Here is a 24,201-nt window from a genome sequence, read left to right as displayed (position 1 = left end):
ACTTTGATGACTTTGACGTCATCAGCAGGTCCAGCCCCAACAATGAAGTCATCAAACTCAAGAACGAGGATGTCCTGGTTTGGAAGGGTGGCCAAAGTCTGGCAAAGCTCAAGAAGACTGGGGTGAAGCTGGCTAGCAGGAGAGAGATTCAGGCCAGGAAAGGCTCCAAGAATCTCTTCTACAAGACCTCTCATGACCAGGAAGAACACTGTGAGCTTGACTCCCTGGGAAGGATTTGAAGAGGAAGCAGTCAGGGCCACCATCTCGCCTCCGTGAGGAGGACAACGGAGTATCTCTCAGCAAGAAGACAGATATCATCAACAAGCTCATCCCTCTTATGCCAGAGACCAGGAGACACTTCTGTAAGGAATTGAAAGTTTCTGAGACTGCTGTTGAGGATGCCCTGGCCAATGAAACTGTTGCAGAATTACATGTGTAGGCCTATCTCCCGTCAAAGCATTCAGAATTAATCAATTGATTAATTGATATCAATTAATTGTCCAATTCATATTAATTGTTGTTTACATATCCACACATACAGACCTGTAACTGTAAGAGTTTGTTCATAACATTAAAAGTCATTTCCACTTGTTGTACTTCATTAGAATAGAATAGAATAGAATAGAATAGAATAGAATAGAATAGACATCTTTATTGTCCACTCAATTACATTAAAAACTAAGATATTCCTCACACAATTCTTACTGCAGTTTATCACTGTTTGGCCATATGATTGTACTGCAGTAAAACAAAGGCAAAGTGCATTTTTATTAGCCGTAAAGCTGCCAAGGTCAGCCTGAAGGTCAAACTACAATATGCTTGAAATTCACTGCACTCTCATCTAATCAATCATAAACTTGGTAGTTACATATAATTTGATGCTTACACTTGGCAAACAAAAAACACAAAAAGCACTACTACTGCACTTTGGCTTTGTAGGGCAGAATGAACATTTGCACATTTCAGATCAATATTTTGTTCATTTCATTCTCTTCAATTAAAGTTTAAACCTGTAGCAGCTCTTCTCGCTTAGAATATATTTCAAATATTTTTTATTTTTTAAATTTCTTTCTATCTTTTTTAATATTATTTAAATGACTTACTTACTTATTATTTAGAATTACTTAATTTTGTGTATATTTTTGACTGCTTTGCACCACAACACCATGCAAATTCCTTGTATGTGCAAACCTACTTGGCAATAAACATGTTTCTGATTCTGTACATTCTGTATATGGCTGCATATCAATGCAATGAATGCACCTTTCTTGATGCCTGATTTTAGGACAACATATTCTTTTTGTCTGCATTTTGCCAATGTTTAACAGTGACAGTATAAGAGACAGACAGGAAACATGGGGAGAGAGACAAGCAACAAAATGAACATCGAACACTAGAGGTTGCAGTTTAACCTGTGACCAAGTTACAGTGACTGAATAGCTAAACATGTGTCAGGCACATATAGTGTGATAAAATCTTATTATAATTTTATAATCCTGGTGTAAACAGATAAACAGATTTTGATTTTTATGACATTTTAGGGGCCAGACTTTTATGGTGTACAAGTACTTTTCAGAATGAGTACTCTTTTAAGCGTCTGTGTGTGTCTTGAGTCATGACAAAGGCAGACATTTACAGAAATAGTTAGAACACAAATTCTTTTCACTTAATTAATAACATTACCATATTGCTGTCACAGTGAGAAATTAAAAGAGAGATTTAAGCAGAGATGTGTTGCTCTAAGCTTGGCTGTTGTAGGTATTATGGTCAGTCTTGGTTAGAGTACTGTGCCCTATGTGCAGCTCGTTGTTAGTGATGGGAGACGGTTCCAACAATCTCAGAATGTAATTTTTGGATGTTTGACTTGGATGATCTTTGTCATCATCTTTGTTGTTAGTATGTTGTTACCAGCCGCCCGGGCTCCTGCATTTTTACTATGAAAGACCATCTTAGTCAAAAATGAATTTATATTAGACTAACCTGACTAAACTAAACTAAAAAAACGAATCTTGGTTGTGAAACTGACCAGTTTATACTATATGTGCATTTTTATACATTTTAATGGTGACACTGGTGCTACATATGTAGGTTTTTTATGGAAGAAATTGTACACCAACAACATATGACATGAGTTTGTATCAATATTTAGTACACTCAGTTCTGACATCCCATGGACAATCATGCACCTTACATATTTTGGGTATAAGGTGCTGTTATCATATGTAATACTTTGTGTAGATTATTCAGGTATCTATCTATCTATCTATCTATCTATCTATCTATCTTTCTATCTATCTATCTATCTATCTATCTATCTATCTATCTATCTATCTATCTATCTATCTATCTATCTATCTATCTATCTGTCTATCTATCTATCTGTCTATCTATCTATCTGTCTTTTAGACATTAAACTTTGAAACAACCCCCTCCCCCCCGAATGTTTCATGTTAAAAAGCAAAAATGATCAATTCTTTCTCATGGTGGCAGCAATATGATGCTGTATTTGATTAAATTAGATGTTTGTTGTTGTTGTTTTTTTCCAGTGACTTCTGTGAATGTCTGTCTTTATCTTTTTATTACTATGAGTGGATTCTGCTTTTGCTGGTTGTGGTCACTCTTTCCATTTGGATGCTCTCATATAAGCTGCAATTTTGAGTTCTGTTTTCTGTCTCAGTCATCCTACAATTATTATTCATCTGCAGTATGTTCTCCTTTTGCATTATTTCAGTTTAGATGCAATTCTTTTGACTTTTGTGCATTTTAAATCTGTTTCATACAACAGATTTGTCTTGTGAACATTAATCGGGGGCGGGGGTGAGTTTTTTAAATGGACCTATGGCTGATAAGCATCAGTCATACATTCGATTCTGTGTGGCTGATAGGGCTTCCGACCATGACGCAATAACAACAATATATCCTGATTGGGCAAACCTTTCTGACGTATCACCTCACTAAGTTGCCCATTGGTCAGAGGCAGTAGGTTAAACTGGGGATCGTATTTTTGTTCCTGTGTCAACGAAAAGAAGAAAAGAACAGTAGACAGTGAGACCGGGATAAGTTTTCATCAAAGATAGTTCTTTTTTTCACACCTTAACGGAAAAGTCTCCTCACATCTGACACCAGCCAGATCTCCACTCCTTTTGAAGATGGTAAGTGGGATGATAGCCGAGCTCACAGCTAACGGCTAACGGGGGTAGCTACTAGCTTGATCCGATGTTTAGCCGTCGCCAGCCGTCGAGCTCCCTCATTCGGGTTATGTCTATTTACTGGAATCTCTGGCGTTAATTAAAAGTCTTTATGTACGGCTTTTCAATTTAATAAATACACGGACTATAATAAATGTCGTATATCAAATTTTAAAATCACCGCGCACCTTGTATCATTAATTATCGGATTGAGGCTAGGCTAGTGTTGCTAATGTAAAGTTACATATCAAGTGGATGGTCGCTAACGGGCTCTTTATTATCTTCCCATTAACGTTATATCAGCGTTACCCAGCGTTAGTGATGTTGTTAAAGGCAAATACACTTCAGCCTAAATTTAACGCTGAACAAATACGCGTTAAGTTAGCTGAACTTCTGTTAACGTTATTCACTAGCGTTAAGTTAGGTGCTGCCTGTAAAGCAAAAAAGCTTTGATTTGATTCAGTGTCAAGAGTTCAAATGATTATGAATATAGAGTTTAAATTGAAGAGAAAGAACTGTCGTCCATCAGTAAGAGAGGAAAAAAAGTTTATTTAATGTCGATGGTGGATTTGTTTCATGTCAGTTTGATTTTGAGTGCTAGTTCGTCTTAGTTGATTGTTAAATTATTAACACCAGTGTACTGAAAGAAATCTGTGTGAATGTTTATTAAAGATAGTCACATTGGTTTGTTTTAGTGTTGAAACAGTAGATTGATTATTTTGATAAAAGCTGTTTATTAGATACACAGTGACCATATGCACTAACGTTAGAGCTGCAACGATTAGTCCATTAATCGATCGTCAGAAAATGAATCAGCAACTATTTTGATAATGGACTCATCATTTCTGTAATTTTTCAAGCAAAAATGTTGACTGTTTGATGGTTTCGGTTTCTCAAATGTGGACGATTTGCTGTTTTCATTTTCATATAAATGACATTTTACACTGTTAGTATGATTTTTAAAAAAGAAATTAGACATCACTGTGTCCTCTGAGAAATTGTGAATACCATTTTTTTTTTTTCAATATTTTGTAACGTTTAATAGACTAAATGATTAACCAAGAAAATAATTGTTTAATTGTCTGAAGGAAAATAATCATTAGTTGTAGTTGTAGTCCAAGTTTAAATACAAGTGCAAAACAAGTTTAAAAAGATGTCCCTTTATTACTATAAGACCACAATATTTGTTGGCACGATTTGTACTGGTATTTGTTGGCAGCAAAAAAAGGGGACTGTTAAAGCTTCCCCACACTGGTGTAGACAACCTATCAAGCACTAGATCTGGTTTACAGTTATATTGGTGCATTTAACTACTTTCTGTCCACCAAGGTGAACTTCATCCCCTTCAGTCAGTAAGTTAATACTGTTAGTAAAGCGGCTTGACGATTTCTCAAAACACATCTAACTTTTAGGTTTTTTTTAATAACAGGACTTATATTTGTACATGCACAACCTGAGTTGGCTTAACTACTTTTTTGTCTCTCCAGAACTCCAATGTGGAGAATTTGCCCCCTCATGTTCTTCGCTTGGTATACAAAGAGGTTTCAGCTTTAGCAGCAGACCCGCCTGAGGGTATCAAGATTTATCCCAGCGATGAAGATATTACTGAATTGCACACAGCCATTGAAGGACCGGGTAAGGATTGCAATACAATGTCGCATAAAGACTCTGATGAATTAGTTTTGTTACGTGAAATCGAAGAGATCAACTTAATAGTAAATTCAGCTCATACATAAATCTGTATTGTTTTTTTAGAATCTCACACTCTTTCATCTCTACAGTCTCTCACAGTATTGCCTCATGTACCATGGTTTCAAGGATGTTAAATTAAATTACTGAAAGGTCAGCAGAGCAACCTGAATTTGGACATTTTAATGATGGAACAGCTTAACAGACACATAACAATCACACAAGGCTTAAGTAGACCATATACTGCACTCCAAAAAATAAAAGAAGTTGGCTTGCTATTATTAAAATGGCCTAATTTTTTCCCTTCATAATCATCCAGCTAACCTATGAAGTTATTCCTACAATAAAATCATCCAGTTTTGTAATTACATGACTCCCTGGCCTTTAGAGTGCCAGTACTTCTTAATTTAGAGCTAACTTTAGCCAGTGAGGCAACTCGTAGCTCATGGTTGGTTGTGCACCACTCATATAATTACAACTTCCAATTCATGTTGCATCCATGTCATGCTTCACGTCAGCTGCCTCACCTCTACACATTTAGTAAAATAACTTGATAACCATTTGGCAGTGAAGAGATTTCACCTAATGACCAACGCTATATTTTCAGCTGGTGGTAATAACACCTCGTAGCTGTTATGTTAGCTCTTATGTCGTCTAAGCTCTTACAGTTGTCTGCTCCACAATACTGTAGGTTGTTGGTTATAAGCCGATCTGCCAGCAGACCTTGTTTATGCCTCCTCAAAAATGTACGTTATTGTGTAAAGGATTCATTCTAGATTTTGCTAATTACATGTGTGATACACATCTGGCTCAAACCATCCAGCCAGTAATGTTCAATCTGTCATGTCACTACAAACTCATTGCTTCAGTAGGCATTGAAGAGCCTGATACTTCCACCACAGAGCACCTTCTCCGCAACACTTTGATTTATTAGGTGCTGATACTCTGCCAAGTTTTGCTTGTTGCATTCTTCAGTCAAAGGCAGTGTATTTGTCAGCTGTTGTAGATCATGTAGTCATTAACTTCAAGTGGCAACACAATAAGGTCACATATTCATTAGCGTGTGTGACTGCTTTCATCATAACCTAAATTAATTGTTAATTTAGGGGCAAGGCGTTTGATCTGTGATGGACTTTGATGTAATGTTTTCTGTTTTTGTCAGTTGACTCAGTTGCCGCTCTGTGACCTTCTTTCTTTTTATTGAGCAAGATTGGCACAGTCAGGACATACTGTTCATGTGATGAATTCTTTATGCTTTGACAGAGGGAACTCCATTTGCTGGTGGCATTTTCCGAATGCGTCTGGTCCTCGGGAAGGACTTCCCTGCTGTTCCACCCAAGGGGTATTTCTTGACCAAGATTTTCCACCCCAACGTGGGTCACAAAGGAGAGATCTGTGTCAACGTGTTGAAGAGGGACTGGAAGGCAGAACTCGGCCTCAGACATGTCTTACTTGTAAGAGGGATCATCAGTCTTTGTTGTTTTGATTGTCAGTTGCGTTGATTTCGCTGCAGTATTTTTAAACTACCATCTTTTTCCCGTGTTTCCCCACAGACAATCAAGTGTCTTCTCATCCATCCGAACCCAGAGTCGGCTCTGAATGAAGAGGCTGGACGCTTGCTCCTAGAGGACTATGCAGAATATGAGTCCCGTGCTCGTCTGCTCACAGAGATCCACGCCATGGGCGGGCCTGGCGGGACCTCTGGGGCACCTCAGGACCCTAACGACGGCCCACAGCCGAAGAAGCATGCAGGCGACCCTATGAAGAGAGCGGGACCCAGTGCAGCAGCAGTGCCAGCAGCTCTGGGTAACGGAGCTAATGGAGCCAGTACCACCACCAGCAATAGCAACAATAGTAGTAGCACTAATAATGTAGCAGGGAAAAAGAAAGCAGATAAAAAGCGTGCATTGAGGCGACTTTAATACCTCAGTAAAATTCAGTGTGTGTGCGTGTGCGAGAGTGTGTAAATATAAATATTGAAGTGTGCTGACGATGTTTTTGTTCCCTTTTTTTTCCCCGACTCTTTCTACCACCGATCCAGACTGTCCACTTTTTACTCATACCTTCCCCTTTGCTCTGCCACTAGTTTGTCTCGTCCTGTTGGCATTACAGGTTCGTTAATTATTTCCATACCTAAAAGACATGACGAAAGATATTTGTTCCTCTTTTAAAAGAAAGAAGACTCCTTCACTGCGAAAATCATGTCATCGGTTGCATTTTTCCCTCGGCCTATTGTGAATGAATGACACCTGAAATGGGTTTTCACTGTGCTAAACATGGCCTCTAATGTCTGTCCATTAATGAGACATTACTATTATTGTCCTAGATCAGCTGTGAACATGATGTCGGCTCTTTTTAAACTGTCTCCTGCTAAATGCTGCTGTGATGGTACTGTGTACTGCTCAGCCAGGCTCACTCCGAGCCTAAACCAGGATATAATTTACAGTAAAGTCAGGTTTTCAAATTGAGCTGCAAGGAAAATAATGGTAGAAGTTGCTAAACAATTATGCAAGAAGTCATTGGGAGAGAAGTATTAATGTCACATGAAATAGTGAAAATCTTTTAAAATTGTTTTCCATTTTGTGATCTGAATGAAGTAAAGGTATGGAAAGAGTTAGCAGTGGAGTATAGAAAGTCTGTCATTGTTCTTCATAAAATCTCTATCCCTTTAAGTTTTTATTTTTCTAAAATGGTTTCACTGTCCAGTATTTTCAAAAGTTGTTTATAATTGACATGTCCATATTCAGCTGTCTTGTGGTTGTGTGTGAAGACCTAGATGAGTGGCTGTAAGGGATTAGGGTAGGTTGCAAGGCTACGTTAATAGAAAATGAATCCTCTTTTATCTGTATTGAACATACAGTGGTGTGACTCGCTTATACTACCCCCTGCTCCCCTACAAAGCAGTATGTGCTCTCAAATACCCAGCTTTCCAACCAGCCATGTGGGTACCAGAGAAGACATCAGTAGGAGAAGCTCCACGTTTGATAGAAATCGTCTCCTCACCCCCGTTGCACCGGCAGGATTTCTTTGAGCAGGTTTTCTCTCTGTGCTAAATGCATGCGGGGCCTACATTTCCCAAGGAAACACACTGAAGCTCTGTCTTAGTTGGAACGGAAAAGGTGCCTCTGAAACTCCTGTCACCGTGCAAACTGTTAGGTGGATATTTTTGTGTCCATTTTAAATTATTTAAGTTAATAAAACATTGAAATACGAGAAGTGAAATGAAAAATGAGTCATATTTGCTCTTTTATTTGATGTCGTTTTTGCTTGCATAATTATTTGTTATGGTAAAAAATGAAGCTGTTCTGTAGTGAAGTCTCAGTGTAGCTGCTGGGAATTGATACTAGGGTGAAGCTTTTACCGTTCAGTGACGTATAATAGCACTTAATTTTGTTTATAGTGGCGTCCTGTTCTGCAGTGATGGAATAACCATTATGAGAAAACCAGTAATTGCATCCACCCCAGCAAACCAGTGAGTGAAAGTGCACCCGGTAGAGCGTCATTGGACCATCTAATGACTGGCTACGCTGGCCTCCCACCCACCCGTGTAGAAATAGCAGCCTGCCATGCAGGTAATCATCAGGCCCTTGGACACCTGGGTGCTCCTGATAACTCTTTACACACCTTCCCCAAGCCGCATTTTGGAAGTGCTTACCTCCTTCCACACCTGGCATCCACCTCTAGCATTGTCTTTGCCGCTATCGTTGAAGAAACACTTCAGAATAATGTAATGTGTTATGACATCAATCTTAGTGGTCTCATATGTGGTCTGGGTGCATGCTGGGTTTCCAGCATCACATACAATGTTATGGTGTTGATCATGATTCACCCTGTAATCGCTGATTCCAGTTCATTTAACAGTCCTTGGTTTAAATTTATAGAAAAAACACCTTAATTCATTCATGTGTCAGAGATCTGAGGATTGTGAGGAGGCAGCTACTGTATTTGACAGCAGTGGCGGACTTAACCATCAGGCAACAGCCTGGGGTCCCCGAGTAAAAGGCCCCCAAACAGCTATAGATTTATTGTGATGTTTAGATATGAAAAATACTGAATTATGTTATTATACTAACTCATTGTACCCAGAAATAGCTTACAAAAGACCCCCAAAGCACTTAAAAATTATGCAACTGTGTTATTTCTACTTCAGAGGAAAACACTGAATCGCTACATTGACAGATAAATGTTACACTGCAAATTCAGATTTTACTCATGAAATATAACAAATAAAATATGATGCATTATTATTCATTAAACTATCCAGAATTACATTAAACAGAATTAAAAGCTCCACCTTGAACAGATAAGTAAATTTAAGTATGTTGTACCAGTAATACCTCTCTTTAAAGGACCAGTGTGTAAAATTTAGTGGCATCTAGCGGTGGATACACCTCCCCTACTACCCCCCACCCCCCCATCCATTATCCAGGTCCCTTACCGTACCCCCATCAATTAAAATGTGGGCTAATTGTCTCCCCTGAATATTAAGGTTGATTATTATTCTGTGTTATATCTTTTTTTAAAAAAGCATGTCATTGGATGCCAAATAACAGATTTGATTTAATAGCATAGCATCGGCCAGCTCCGATGAGGGTCTGACAACTAAACAGCTGAGCTCCAAAGACGCCAATACAAACATTTCAGATTTTCTTCATTTTCAGGCTGTTTTTGTGGATTTCAAGCTAGTCACGGTTAAATGTTGTGCCTGGGGCATGTGTAATAGTGATACTAGTTACCCGGAGAGATTGGAAGGAAATGTACGTTTCTTCCGCTTTCCAAAACCTTGAAAAGTGTAGGCTGTGGATAAAGTTATGTGGACGTCCAAACTCCCAGTTGAACCCCTCAAAGATCAACAAGTTAGCTGTGATCAACAAGATCACAGCTATGTCTGCTCCAAGGTAAGTACTTTTGCTAACTGTAAAATAAACATTGAGACCATTTTATGTTGTTATTAGCAGATGTTAGCTGGTTAATTTAAATCTTAAATTAGCCATCCATGGCACTAGCAGGCCTAGCCAGCTAAGCAAATATGGCTTAGCTGGCGTTAACAGCTCTGGGTCAACAGTTTGCAACGTCGGTAAAGTTAGACTAATGTTAGCTTTGTTACACGTGATCTAGCCAGCTTGCTAAATTTAAGATGTTACAGTTGAGCTCTAGCAAACCAAGTGGGTACCTTGATGTCTAAATTTTAGATTAAAAGTTCATTATTTGTCATTATTTGTCATTTCAGCACTTTGTCAATGGGCAGCCCAGTCCCAAGCGCCCAAATCCTGCTTCTGGTCTCGTTCTTGATCATGAACAGCAGCCAATCAGAAAGCGGTAATTTGGTGCCAAACAGGAAGCGTTCTTATTAATTGTTCCAAAGTAAAACAAGAGCAGTCTAACAAGGAAAAATCTGAGGCTACTGGAAAAAAAGCAGGATATGTATCCATAGCTAAGGTGTTCATTAGAAAACTGGTGGCATTTTTCCAACACACTGCCCCTTTAAATCTTCACATTTAAGTAAAAATTGTAATATCAAGACTTTTACTTCAACAGTATTAATAGTTTACTCAAGAAAAAAGTTTTGATTACTTCTGCCAGTACCAACATTCCCAGTTTGAGAAAGGATGATGGCATTTACCTGGGGCCCCCAAAACAACTAAACCCGCCCCTGTGTGACAGTATTGAGCAACAAATACAAACCCTCTACTATCTCTCCTCCACTCTTTCACGTTTTTGCTCATGTCCGAACTGTCCCCTGCTCGTCCTAAACTTAAATAAATCCCCGAATGGCCAAATGTAGGTTTGTGTCTAATTGATAGTTTCGCTGACGCTCCAGTGTTAAAGCTTTTGCGCCAATCCTCTCCCCTTCCCTGTTTTCATCGCTTTCATAATTGCCACCAACATAATGACACAGTTGCTGTGGCAACCATGTCTCTCTCTCTCAGTGTGTGTGTGTATGTATGTGTGTCTCTCTCTTTCTGTCTCACACACACACACTTACACACACACACTTTGAATCTCGCAGGTCCTCCGCTGAATTTACCGGCTGCTTCAATCTTGCAAGTTTTTTTTAAATTTTTAATTGCGTTTTCATCGCGTTAATTGTCTCATCCTTGCCTTTCACTTTTGAAAAGTAGTCAAATCCCTGACCGATATTTTTTTTATTTTTGTCAGTGCCAATAACATGAAGGCCATACGGTCATTCAGTTAAAGAGGGAAATGAAATGGAGGGCAATAAAGATGAACGCCACCAGTTGAATGACCGTCAGCTCAGCGCCGAGAAGAGTTGAGAGTCTCATCGGCACCAGTCTGACTAACCAATCACAGCGCTCCCTCACTGGCGGACCTCCGTGGGGCCAGTCGCAGTTATAGGCGGTGTAACCTATCTCGCTTGGAAATTATGAAGGGAACCTGCCTCAGTCAATTTCAGATGGAGAAAAGTTAAATTAGGGGATTTTTTTTTTTTTGGTGATTTGACATTTTTTGCGCTTAATCAGGCTGCTGAATTACTGCGGTTTCTCCAGGATAGTTAACTTGTGCGGATTTTTTCTCGATGTATAGTTTAATTGCCTTGTCACTTGTATAAGAAAATCTCAGAACATCTCGTTGGGAACTGACTCTCTCTCCTGCTCGCGTTTTCTCTCCCTCTCTCTCTCTCTCTCTTTTTCTGTCGTGAAAATGGATTATCGATAGCCTCATGGAGACGCAGCGAGAACGATTGAGATCTGCAGCACTTGTCAAAAACACTGACATTTAAAAAAAACAACAAAAAACAAACAAAACAACAGCAACAACAACAACAAAAAAAAACAGGTGGCAGATCCAGCAACAGTTCACGCTGTCCTGATCATCCTCAGCTACAATAACAGGCTGCCATCTGAGAGACGCTGAGATACAGTGCGCAGGCTCTTCCCAGCGCTCCTCTCCAGCATCAAACCCCAGAGCAACGCACAGGTAAGGCACGACATTATGCACCTTTTATTAACGCAACGCCAATTACGCGAATTACAGGTAAAAACCGTTTTATACCTTCACTGTATGCTTCTGTGTGTATGTAAAAATGAGTTTGGCATCTGTTTTTACACGCATCAGCTTGATTGGTGGCTGTCAAACAAAACATTTGGATGAAAAAGCTGCGCCACAGAAACAACTGCACATACGCTTTAAGGCTGAGGCAGACATGTTTTTTTTTATCACTTAAATCACTTAAATCGACAAGTCATAGTATATTATTAGAATATTGATATTAAGAACACTGATAATACACACCGACACATCCAGCCGGACTACACACACACACATACACACCGGCACGGATACACCCACGCACTCTTAGCCTACTGATAACATGCAAGTCATGTCCAAAACCCGCATGCTTCTTCATTGCAAGTTGCAACTTAGTAACCTAATGAATGGTGCGGTGTAGTGTAAGGAGTCATGTCCAAATCAGTTTGCCAATGCAAAGTCGTTGCGCAGCAGATATTTACTAAAAGACTAAAATCCCCCGCTGCTTTCTCTATAACTAAATGTCTTTTGTGTCGACATGACATGTATTGAGGATGTTTTTTCCCCTCATTGATTTACATCACAGCGCGTCTTGCAACAGCGCTTCCAAAGAAGAAGAAGAAAAAAAAAGAGGCCATTTTGTTTCATTTTCCAACAAACACCTGTTGAAATTGTTGCATGCCCACCCGTCTGCACAGCTCGCCAGCATCCTGCAACGAAAAGTAAAAAAGAGGGGGTCGTTTGGTTCATTTGCTTTGACACAATTGCGTGCAATGCCAGGAATCTGTTGAAACCCTTTTTGTCCTCCCTCCCTCCAGTGGCCACGTAACTCCGGGATGCATCTTCACAGTTGTGAATGTGGTGCCCTTCACTCTCTGGTTCCTTGCTTTCTATAGGCCTATTACTCTCTTGCTGCATTGCTTCAGTACAGTATGTAAAGAGAGATACCTATAGGAAAACATTTGCTTTTATATGTTGAGTCACTTTATTGGAATACTATATTTCAAGGTTTTTGAATGCAGGAGGACCGGCCCTCCGTATTTTTTAAAGATGAACTGGCATGTTTGCTTTCAATTGAAAAATCTCATGCATTGAGAAAAAGCTGTAATTTCACGTTGATTGGGGAATCGTTTGGCTCTCTGGCCAGAAAATCCTCATCGAGTGAGTGAAGTCAGGGCCGAAAATATGGTAATGTAAGTTGAGCCAGCGTTCGCAGGTGACGGAGCGAGGCATCGGTGTCATCTTGTTGAGCAAAAGACGAGGCAGATGTGACTTTTGAAATCTGGTTTTGACTAAAGAGTGTAGATTGGATTCTGCCTCCCTTCTCTTTCACTGCCTCTTTCACTCACACACAGACAGAGCTGCAGTGCTATTCTGAGAGAGTTAGCTGCCTCAACCCACGCACAGAATCTGAGAAAGAGAGAAAGGCAGAACGAGGGAGAAAGAGGAGAAGGAGGGAGCATAGAGGAATAAAGGAGAGAGAAAGGCAGAGACTGACTAAAAGGAGGTTTACAGGATGCCTACTATAGTCTCTCACATGCACACACATGAACATCAAACACACACACACACACACACACACACACACACACAAAAAGCCTTTTTATTGTTTTACAATCTACTCCTTTAACTGCTCTAACAGCAGCTGATTTGCAGTCTTGATTAGCACCCTTCTTGTGTGTGTGGCATGTACTGTATTTGCAGATCTATTTGGTGGTGCTGTTTGTGTGATGTGCTATGTTGTATTGGTAAGTGCTGGGAGAAATGTACTTGATTCTGTGCCACCCACACACCGCCCTCCCACTCATGGTCGTCTCTGCATCTATACCTCTGGCTCTTTCCCGCTCGCCACAATCTCTTTGCTCATTTAAATCCCTACCCTGCATTTATCCCTTTGCTCTCTTTCTCTCTCGTTCTCTATCATTGGCTTTTTTTCAGGAGCGTGTTGCTCCTGCAACGGATCGGAGCACGCTATAACACACACGCACACACACACACACACACACACACAATGCAAGTACATAATGCAATTAATAAAAATGACTGTGTTGCAGATGCTCGCACACAAATGTCAAAAAGTGAGAAGTGAGGAGCTCGCAGATCTTTCCCCTCTAATCATGTCTCTTGTTTGTATTACAGTGGAAACTCGGCCGACACATTCCAGGTTCGATTGTCGACATGTAAAACCCGAAGACAATTCTGGAAATCAAGCAGAACATTTAGAGACGACAGAGGAAAAATTTTCCCGGAGAGCTCGTTTGGAACATTAGTCGGTGGGAGAGAACTGCTGCTTTGTGTCTCCCCCTTTTTTTTTTTCCTTCTCTGAACTCTCCTCAGAAGGTTAGAGGAGCATGTAACTGAAACAAGTGGAGCCCTCGGTGATTTCAGCATTCTGTCTCCCCCATCTGTGCCTACATTCTCTGCTACAGATAGGGACGTTTTGATAATTACATATAATTATAATTTCTGTGGGAGACAGATCTGCCTCTGTCTATTATTGCCAACACCTCCAACACAATAACTTCACACATTTACATATTTCTCAACAAAAGTGATATTCTTTGAACCTCGGAGACGAATCAGGAATAATTTTGCTTAGACATGTCACACGGAGAAGCAATGCGCCACTCAGTTCATATCTAATTAGTGATACAGTTAAATGACACGGGCAACTTTTGTGCCTAAAACTGAGTACAGAACATTTAACATCCACAACATTTTGCCTGATGTGTTTCACAGGCTGGGAGCCATTTCCTTGGTTTATGCTTGCTCCTAATTTTCAGTTGATACAGTCTTCTAGCACTTAAGCTGAGCCTCGCTCATTATCACCCCCAGCCCAATCACAGTCGGTGCCGGGCGAGTACTGATGCACATTAATCCAACCATATAAAAGATTGAGATAAAGTACATGGTGTATCTATGGATGTGACGAGTGCCTAGAACAAGTTAATATGGAGATAAGTCTCTGCTCCGGAGAGACTAGGCATTATTAATGGACAGCTTTCAGAGTTAGTCCCATCTTTCGTCAGTGGTGCAGTCTGTTAATTATATTTGCTTGTTTACAATGCCAAAAAGCACCAAACATATGACGAGAATTATAGATTTCATACATTTTTTCAGAAAATAATTGCTTACAGATTAAATAAGTGCCAATTCCGAATGTATGTGCCAGACTGAAATAGTCAACCAGGAACAAAACAGATCAAACTGTTTACATTTGACAAAACACACGGCCATAGACTATTGTTGTTCAAGTGCCATGATCAGCACGGGAATGTACAGGACTGCCATATTTTATTGAAAATTCTTGCTACTAATTTTTACAGGCTTCTGTGCTGAAATAACAAAAAAATCCAAGAGTACGACAGATATTTGTTCTTTTGTGTAGTGGGTCATGTAGAACAAGGCAGTAAGGACTAAAAGCATGAAGATTATTTTTGTCCTTTTTACAAAACTGCAACCATTTTAGTGTTCTGGACATGAGAGTTCCTTTCTAGCAGTAAATTAAAACCATTTAATACTATTAAACCTACCAACTGATCTTTCAGTTTTATTATCCCTGACTTTTTCTATAATTATACAATATAAATGCTCCATTTCTGACAAAACAAAAAAACAGGTTAACATTACTGAATGAAACTACTGATATATTGTTAATATCTAGTACATGCTACTTGAATATTTTCACATGCCATTTTAGTGGGTTAAACTGCAAAAGCGGATACAGCGTTGTAACTGCATTGACTCAACAACAGAAAATAGATCTCTTAGTCATGTAAAAATGACGCCCACCACCAATCTCCGAATCCTCGCTGTCTCCCTGCTCTCCCTCCTTACTGCCCCACTTACCACTGTTGTGGAGACCTCTCCGTCCCCCCCTCCTCAGCACATAGACCGCTCAGGGAGGCCGTTCACCGAGCAGCCCAAAACCGCCCCCAGTCCCTCTCTTCTGCTCCTTGCTATCCAGGCCAATATCCGACCAGCTGCTCTCCAAGGCAGAACCAAAACCCCTGAGAAACTTCCAGAAACCTCAGAGGGAGTCCTGGAGACGCCCCCAAGACCCCTTCCCCAAGTCATGTTCCCAAAGAATGTGACTTCAGCAGAGGCCCTCGCACCTCCCTTAGGCGCAGCCCAGGTTGCACCACGGCTGATCGATGTATGGGTGGATGTATGTCGGGGTTACTATGATGTAATGGGACACTTTGACAGCTCTTTCAACTGCTCCAAGGACACCTTCATCTATTGTTGTGGAACCTGCCACTACCGCTTCTGCTGTCCAGATCGTAGCCGACAACTGGAGCAGGACATATGTAAAAACTATGACTCTCCAGACTGGGCCAAGCCTCAGACAGACGCCATGATTATACCAGAGGTATTTGGTCCTGACCCAGACTTTGATCCGCTGAAGCAGCAGAGCCACAATACAGGCTTCGTCATTGGAGGTGTGATTGTGTTCATGGTGGCTGTAGCTGTCGGCATCAAGGTGGTCTTCAACAAGGTGCAACAGGAAGCCAACCAAAGGGATCTCAATATGCCCAGGTGAGGCTTTTTTTTCTTCTGCTATTTATTTCATCACCTTTCATCACTGGAATGGTTTTCTTCCATGTGTAAATGCTATAATGAAATTAGGTTTTCAGGACTCCATAAATGGCCTAGATTCATCATTCTGGGCTCAAAATAATGTTACTAGTCATCATCTGAAATAAATTCGATCTTCTTTAAGTGGCTGCTGCAGAATTCATGATTATTTTGATTCCTCTGGGCTTTTTATCTCTAAATGGCTCGTAATCTTGACAATGAAGATTTACATTTAGTACAGGTTTCCCATCTTGGGCTGGTGGCGAATGATGGTAATCAGACCAATATTACCTGTTGCTTTGGCCCCTTAAAGAAAGCAAAAAAACTATATTACTTTTCTAATTTTGTAACATGTTCATCGCTTTATACACATTTATATTGAAATAGGTCAGCATGAAAGAGGCTGCAAAACCTAATTTCTCACCACAAACACCACCACATACAGTATAAGTATACATACTAAATGTCTCTCACATCACTAGAATTGCTCTGTAAGGTTAATGTCTTTGCTTTAGCCCCGAAGCCTTCATCCTCACATGAACATTATCAACAATTTCACTGTCCAAAATGAAGCGAACCTTATGAACAATATCTGTGATGGCAAATATGAAAAAAATACTCAACAAATAGCAAGAGAGTAAGACATTATTCATCAACATGAATTTGACTTTAACTGTGTTTGTAATCATTATCAAGCCATTAGCCAACAGATCACTGTCAAATTTAATCTTGCATTTCCTTTTTGCTTGTGTTAATTATGTCATTAGAGCTCTGGTTGACATGTTGCGACACCAGTCGAGTCCCGTCCAGCAGGATGAGAGAAACAACAGCGTGGCTCTGGCTGTGGGGGACGGACAGGGGACACTGGGGAGACCTCCAAAAAATCTTTACGCCCCAGGACTGCCCAGCAAGGACAACAGATGTGAGAGTCTAAGGCTTTTTAGAACATTGTAAAAATAGCACAAACAACAGCACAATTTATCATCTCTATGCAGAGGCACATTGAGTTTGTCATGTCTGTAAGTGAATGCATGTTCTTTTTCTTGTGTCATCCCATCAAGATATCTGTGCAGCTATTTAAGAGAGATAAAAATCCTCAAATTTAATATTTTAATCTTTAACAAAAGCATGTCTATCACGGTTATCATTTGTAATTTCTCTGTACTGGCTGTGGTCACTGAAAAAAACATACTTCTACTTAAAGATTCAAGTAGTTAAATGCACAGGAATCTAGGGACAGGTTCTCTTGAAATATGTATGCTTTACATGATGATGATGCTGAGAATCTCTGTGCATGAAAGACCATGTGAAGGTGAATTGATGTAGAAGGATAAACGAGTATAGTCGCTTTGATCTTTTTATGCTGAAACACCACTGATCTGCAAACTGCCTGACATCCATTTTGTGTGCTGATTACCTTATGTTCTTTTGACTTACAGTGGGCAATTTGCAACACAATTTCATCCACTCATCAGGCTCCAGCCCCAAACACTCTGCAACTATCGGTAAGGCAGCTGGTGAAAGCTGGGCTCCTATGTAAATTACATGTAATCATCGCAATGCTTCATTTGCTTCATTCAGTTTCATTTTAAGCTGAAAAGTAGAGTCTTTCATCCTAACAATAATAATGATTATCATAGCGTTGGTTGCTGATGTTAGTGTTGAAAGCAAGTTAAAATCTGTCTGTTCCAGTGAATATTAGCAGCTTCAAACACTGCTTCGTGTGGCGCGCGAGGAGCAAATCTCATTTAACACATAGTCGTTTTCTCCCTGCGGTCTCCGTAGAACGCACCCCTCGAATGAACAATGCTCAGCTGGCAGCTGGAGGCACCTTGCTCTCCAGTAAACACAACAACACCAAATCCCAGCCCGCCTTCCACCACTCCCTGCACAACCTGGCTCAGCTGCCTCCCTCTTATGAGAGTGCCACCAAGCCAGAGCTCAACAGATACTCCTCACTCAAACGGCTCGGTAAGTACCTTCATTTTCGAGAAATGAGGACGAATGTACCAGTCTGTCTGCCCCTTGGTCCCCCTTACAGTGCGGTTTTTGCAGCTGTTTCATCAGCACTGGAACACGGTGACACTCTTGACACTATGGCATAGAGAGCAGGATGCGTCATTATGTGCTGAAAGTATTTACTGTGGTGATAAACAATTCAGAGAAATTTTGTTTGGCTTTCAGAAAAAGGTCTTGATGAGTACTCGTCTGGTTACTGCACCACCAAGCGCCGGCCTCACACAGCCCAGCCGGCCCTCCAGTCCTCTCAGCACCACCTCCACTGGGGTGGAGACTACACCCTCAGTGGGAGAGGAACCCTCCCCAGGCACGCAGCCCGTCCCTGGATCCCGCCGCCACCCTCTGGCATGCCTGCTTCACCCACTCCCAATCCTTACCCCCTGGATCCCCCGGAGCCCCAGTACAACCCCAACTATGACACTCTCTCCAAGCCCCCGAGGAAAGTGAAGTCCACTGACCAGCTGCTCAACATGGGTGACATCCCTGGCAACACGGGGACCCTGTCCCGGCTGTCCAAGAACCAGCAACACCAGTACTATAAAGCCATGGCTGCCTCCAATAAGAACTCAAACACACAGACCCTCACCCGCAAGACCCAGGACAGGCAGGAGAGGCAGGAGCGACAGGAACGACTGCTCATGTCCCCGGACCATTTGGAGGACAGGATGGGGGTCGGCGGGATGGGGGTTGTAGACCCGTACGCCCACACAGGAGGGATTGTCCCAACGCTGCCTCGCCAGCAGAAGGCCCAGTCCCAGCAGAACGTCTGCGCTACGCCCTCCCTCGACCGACACCACATGATCAAGATGAACTCTCACCCCACATCCGGACGAGAGCAGGAGAGGAACACGGGCATGACGGGGCACATGAGCGGGGGCATGGGCTGGGCGGGGGAGATGCCCGGGGCGGGGGTAGTCATGGGAACGGGAACACTAGGGGGCCACAGCGCCAGGAGGATGGCTTTCGCAGCGAAAAGGCAGAACACCATTGAGCAGCTACATTTCATACCGGGAGGGGGCGGCGGGGGGTCCGCAGGAAGCGGGGGAGGCAGTCAGGGAATCAGGACGGGGAGTAAAAATGAGGTGACGGTGTGAGGTTTGTGCCTAATGTAGAGTTTACCCCTCATCAAAGGTTTGGGAATAGATCACCCTTCTGCATTTAACTATTAGATTTACAACTACAAGTAATACAACTAGAATAAAGTATAAAGTATAGTAACAGTATAATGTGTTTAGGCTATTCAAATTAGTGTTATCTTGTAATTAAATAGCTTGAATATGATTACTTATAAAAATTTAAACTCTAGATGAGGAATATCTGTTCCAATTATGTGATAGCCTACATCAGCCATATTTTGTAACAGAATTTGCCATATTGCCATATACAGCGGTGCCGTTACTTGTAGAGAGACTGACTGGAAGGGTGAAACAAAACCAACAGAAGTGTCGTTCATACTTTTGTTTTTATATATGTTTTTCAAAAAGTACTCAGGAGCCATATTAGATAGGGAAACAGACGATTTAAAAAAAAAAAAAAAAGAGGTCAATGAAGAGGAGGACCACGTGGAACATTGTATCACAGAATTTATTCGAGAATTGAGCCAACTACCCGCTGGACTGTCAATCTGCTCGGCCCTCGCCAACAATGATTTATTAAACTGAATCTCATGGGTGAGCAGTCCGATGGACCGGACGAGTCTAGATGAAGCGTGTGCCTGGTGAGGGATTTTGGAGATCCGACACTCACTGCTCACTCTGCTGAGCCAACCTCACCCCGACACAGGGAGACAGAACTGACTTTTGTCGCTTCCTGTGTGTGAATCAGCGGACAAGGTGGGGGGCTGTTTTTAGGAGTATTGAACTCTTCGGACTGGCACAGAGCAGCCTGATACTATTGGCAGGACTCCGCGCCCGATTTAAACTGCGGACATACCCACACTACCAATCCGATGCCTGGGTTGCCTAGTTTTCCATGTGACCTTAGATCAAATCCCCAGAGGAAGTCTCATGCTCTATCACTGTTACACTACAGAAGATGATATTAGATCACACTATGGGTGATTGTTCCCTAATGTCCTCATCTATAGATCAGGACCTAACTATAAAAACAATGGGCTATGAAATAATTGAGAGCCATCAGTCGTATTATTAATACAAAAAATAAATAAATCTTGACATAAACACACAGGAGTCAAGAGATGTGTTAAGTTTACTAATAAAAAGGCAACTTACTTTAATGTAGGTTGTGTATGAAGCAGGAAGGTTTTTTCTACAGAGCACAAATGAATAGACCATGACGCAGAGATTGCACTTACACAACTGTCCTTCAAAGCCATTTATGGAGATACAAAGAAAAATACTACAGAAGAAGCTGGTCTGACAATCACCATTTTATTATTTTCACCAGGTGACAAATTATATAAGTCAGTGATATTTTGTACAGTCAAAGGATTGGCTTCAGAGCGAGCCAAGAGAAAGAGAGAGAGGGCAACCAGGGGGCTTCCTCCTGCGTGGCTCCATATGCCGAAAGACACTCGGATGGTTAGGAAGCCCTTCCCATCCTCTGACGAAGACCTTGCTGTATCATAACGCACTTCAGCCAGTATGAGTAACAAAAAAAAACAACAAAAAAAAGAAAATAGAAAAAAAAAATCTTCATCAATAACAACGCTTATCAATACTAAGGGCTATCCTATCCTATATACTGTAGTATGTGATATCTGTGGTCCATATAAAATGCTATCTCTTTCTCTTGATTTTGTGTTGATATTGTCATGATGTATTAAGTATTAATGTGTACAAAAAACAAGAGCAATTTAAGCACAGTTCAAAGAGAAACACAGAGACAAAACTTTGCACAAATCTATCCCCTGATATTTGCACCAGATACAAACATACTTTGTATTGTGTCCTCAAGGTTTACATTCTGTACAAGCACGGCTGAAAGTGTGACTGATCGATGGAAGGTATTGAATTGGGAGAGGAATCTTTTTTTTTTTTCTTTTTTTTTTTTTGAAATCAACAGTAATCAGAGGTAATTACGCCGATCAAAGAAGGAATTTGTTAATGCTTGGTTTTTGTTCAGTCATGCGAAAGGATACAAAGATGAAATGCTGATAAACAGAAACACGGATTTCATTCGGACAATCTTCCTATACACAGTGCTAAATGTAGTTGTTATGAATATGATGGAGTGTTATTATTAATAATTATTATAACTGTTATGGTTATTATTAACAATTATCTTATGATGTGATGTTCTTTTACTTGGTGGGATTTAAGTGTTTATTGTTTTTAGATAACTAGCATTCTCATGACTAGTTGGTTTTTCATACATCGGGTCATAAATTCAAGTTTTTTAAAAAAAACATTCCAAATCTTGATGCATGCCAGCTCCATTTCATTGAGAGGCATTTACAGTATGCCTGGATTTTAAGGTCATTTATGCTTACATGGCCAATTTTTCCAGCTGTATGTACTGTGCCTAGACATCGGCCTTATGACTTCTTGATCTCAAGTGATTACTTAGGTTTCCACTCTGGTACAAAAAAAAAAACATCTGTTGAAAAAAATCTGCAGCCTTCTATGTGTTGATGACGGTGTTATAACAGCCAGTGAGGGAGGGATAGATGCGTCTGGGACGGGCCAGAAGTTATCAACGCCACCAGACTAGAGACGGTCTGTTGTTTCCATTGCAGCAGCCTGACCCAATAACTTGTGGGTTGCACACACTGAAACCCATGATGCCATAATGTATGTGTGTTCGGATGAATGTTTATTACACAAGTCGGAAAGAAACGGAGGTCTAATGGAAACCCGGATGTTTTGAATGCAGTGTCTTTTTTCAGGGAAATAGGACAGATGACATACAGTAGTATTAGATTTTTTTAATAGAGCCACAAAAGGTCTGTAGCAAAGTCTGTAATATCTCACAAGCCATATCCATCTAAAACTCATTATCACAGTTTTATAAATGGTTAATCTAATTTGTGCAAGTATTGTATTTTGTATAGCTAGTACAATCAGAATATTTTGAGTGATCTCTTCGACATTAATTTGAGGATTCAACAAATTATGTGTTAGTATTTAATGAATTGTACAGTGCCAAACTCATAACATTTTGTTGTCTTTCTATTGTCACGGCCTTCTCCATGGCAACAGGGGTATTTCTTTTTCACAACTGAGAACTAATACGCAGGCAAGTACGCTAGTTTTCAGAGAGAAATGAATGAATATGGTGTGTGTTTTTACCATTATGAATTCATTTAGAGTGAGGATGGTTAATTGCCACCTGAAATGTAAGAAGCATTACCAACACTAAATTGTATGGACAGGTATCGTGTCCAGTAATGAAATTCATGGATTTATTTTCATGCCTATAAATTTCAAACCTTTTGTTATTGTTCAATGCATTGATCCCCTTGGATACGACAGTGACTAACAAAGAATTTGTATAATAAAGTTGGTGGGAAAAAAAATGTTTTGTCATTTATTACAGAGTTCTTGTTCTTGAATGATCTTTTCACCTTGGTTGTAACTGAGGGTAAATTCAGGACTTATTCTCTGAACACATTGAGTATCGCCTCACTCTTATTTCTCTGAGACATGAATGGTTGCGTCACCTCCAACCTCTGCAGTTTAAGTCTTTGGCACATGCACCACAGTTATCAATAACTATAACTCTCATTCAGTAATATTGAAATATATTCTCAGTTATCTCCTCAAAAATTAAACCTTTTCATACTGCTTTCTTGAAGAAGCAAACATTGAAGCAACACACACTTTACCATGCAGCAAAGCAAAATACAAATGGGGCTACAAGGTTTTCAATTATGGTTTAAGTTTCAGAGTCAAGTTTATTGTCATATACTTTAGTGATTAAAATAAAACAGTATTTACATTACATTACATTTAATGATAAAGTCTTAGGAATATAAGAGAAAAGTAGGAAGTAAGAAGTAGGAATATAAAAGTATTTACCTAAAGAATTTATCTAAAATATAATGATAATAATAATAATAACAGCAACAGTAATAATAACAATAATCTCAAGTTCCTGGTTACACAAATGTTTCTGTGTAAGATCTAACAATTTCTAGAGTTTAGATCATTGTTTGCACAACACTAACTCTGGATTATTTTACACAGGGCTAATTTGCTGTATAATCTAGCTAAATGAAAAACTATTTGTATATATAAAACATAGCTACGTCTCATTTCCAGCAGAAAGCCTCTATTTCTGGATGAATTTACCTGTTATATGTACATTCTTCTACAAATTTCTTTCCATTGCTCTTTCTGTAACATTCCTGTCAGCTGTCATTGATTATTACAGAAACACAGCTCTTAGTTGTGGGATTGCCTGCGGCAGAGCGGCTATTCTTTCAAGGTTTATAGTTAAAGTCTATTTTTGTAAAAACATCAAACTCACTTTAGGCTCAAACCACTCAGTCATGCCAAACATATGTCTGACCAGTCTAACATATGTTTGTGCAAGAAGCCGCAGTTCGGAGACCAGCGCCTTGGTCTGGGACAAATTGTTATGAAATTGAGATTCTAAAAATAATCACAAGACAATAAGTCTTTTATAAGGGGTCAAACCTGAAGCAGCAGCTCTATATTAACAAAATGCCTTTTAGCTTTGAGTAGGTAGTGAGCACACAGTGTGATAAAGATAAAGTCCTACATCACTGTGAGATATTGTATAAGCCACACCAAGGCTATACAGTGCCAGAGGG

At 40.3% G+C, this 24,201-nt stretch overlaps 2 protein-coding genes across 2 annotated transcripts; both read left to right on the top strand.

Annotated features, from left to right (window-relative positions):
- The first annotated feature begins 2,965 nt into the window (after window positions 1–2,965).
- On the top strand, window positions 2,966–6,870 carry ube2s (ubiquitin-conjugating enzyme E2S). The gene is made up of 4 exons (XM_067601314.1): window positions 2,966–3,152; window positions 4,676–4,823; window positions 6,141–6,331; window positions 6,431–6,870. The coding sequence occupies exons 1-4, from the start codon at window positions 3,150–3,152 to the stop codon at window positions 6,797–6,799; spliced, it is 711 nt and encodes a 236-aa protein (XP_067457415.1). The 5' UTR covers window positions 2,966–3,149; the 3' UTR covers window positions 6,800–6,870.
- A 3,951-nt stretch (window positions 6,871–10,821) lies between these two features.
- LOC137191316 (protein shisa-6) lies at window positions 10,822–22,925 on the top strand. The gene is made up of 6 exons (XM_067601313.1): window positions 10,822–11,816; window positions 14,007–16,406; window positions 17,213–17,367; window positions 17,885–17,950; window positions 18,231–18,416; window positions 18,630–22,925. The coding sequence occupies exons 2-6, from the start codon at window positions 15,649–15,651 to the stop codon at window positions 19,556–19,558; spliced, it is 2,094 nt and encodes a 697-aa protein (XP_067457414.1). The 5' UTR covers window positions 10,822–11,816; window positions 14,007–15,648; the 3' UTR covers window positions 19,559–22,925.
- Window positions 22,926–24,201: the final 1,276 nt, after the last annotated feature.

The sequence above is a fragment of the Thunnus thynnus genome, chromosome 10 (genome assembly GCF_963924715.1).
Source record: "Thunnus thynnus chromosome 10, fThuThy2.1, whole genome shotgun sequence".
NCBI lineage: Eukaryota > Metazoa > Chordata > Actinopteri > Scombriformes > Scombridae > Thunnus > Thunnus thynnus.
The sequence above is the reverse complement of the archived record's forward strand: the minus strand, read 5'-3'. Positions and strand labels throughout refer to the sequence as shown.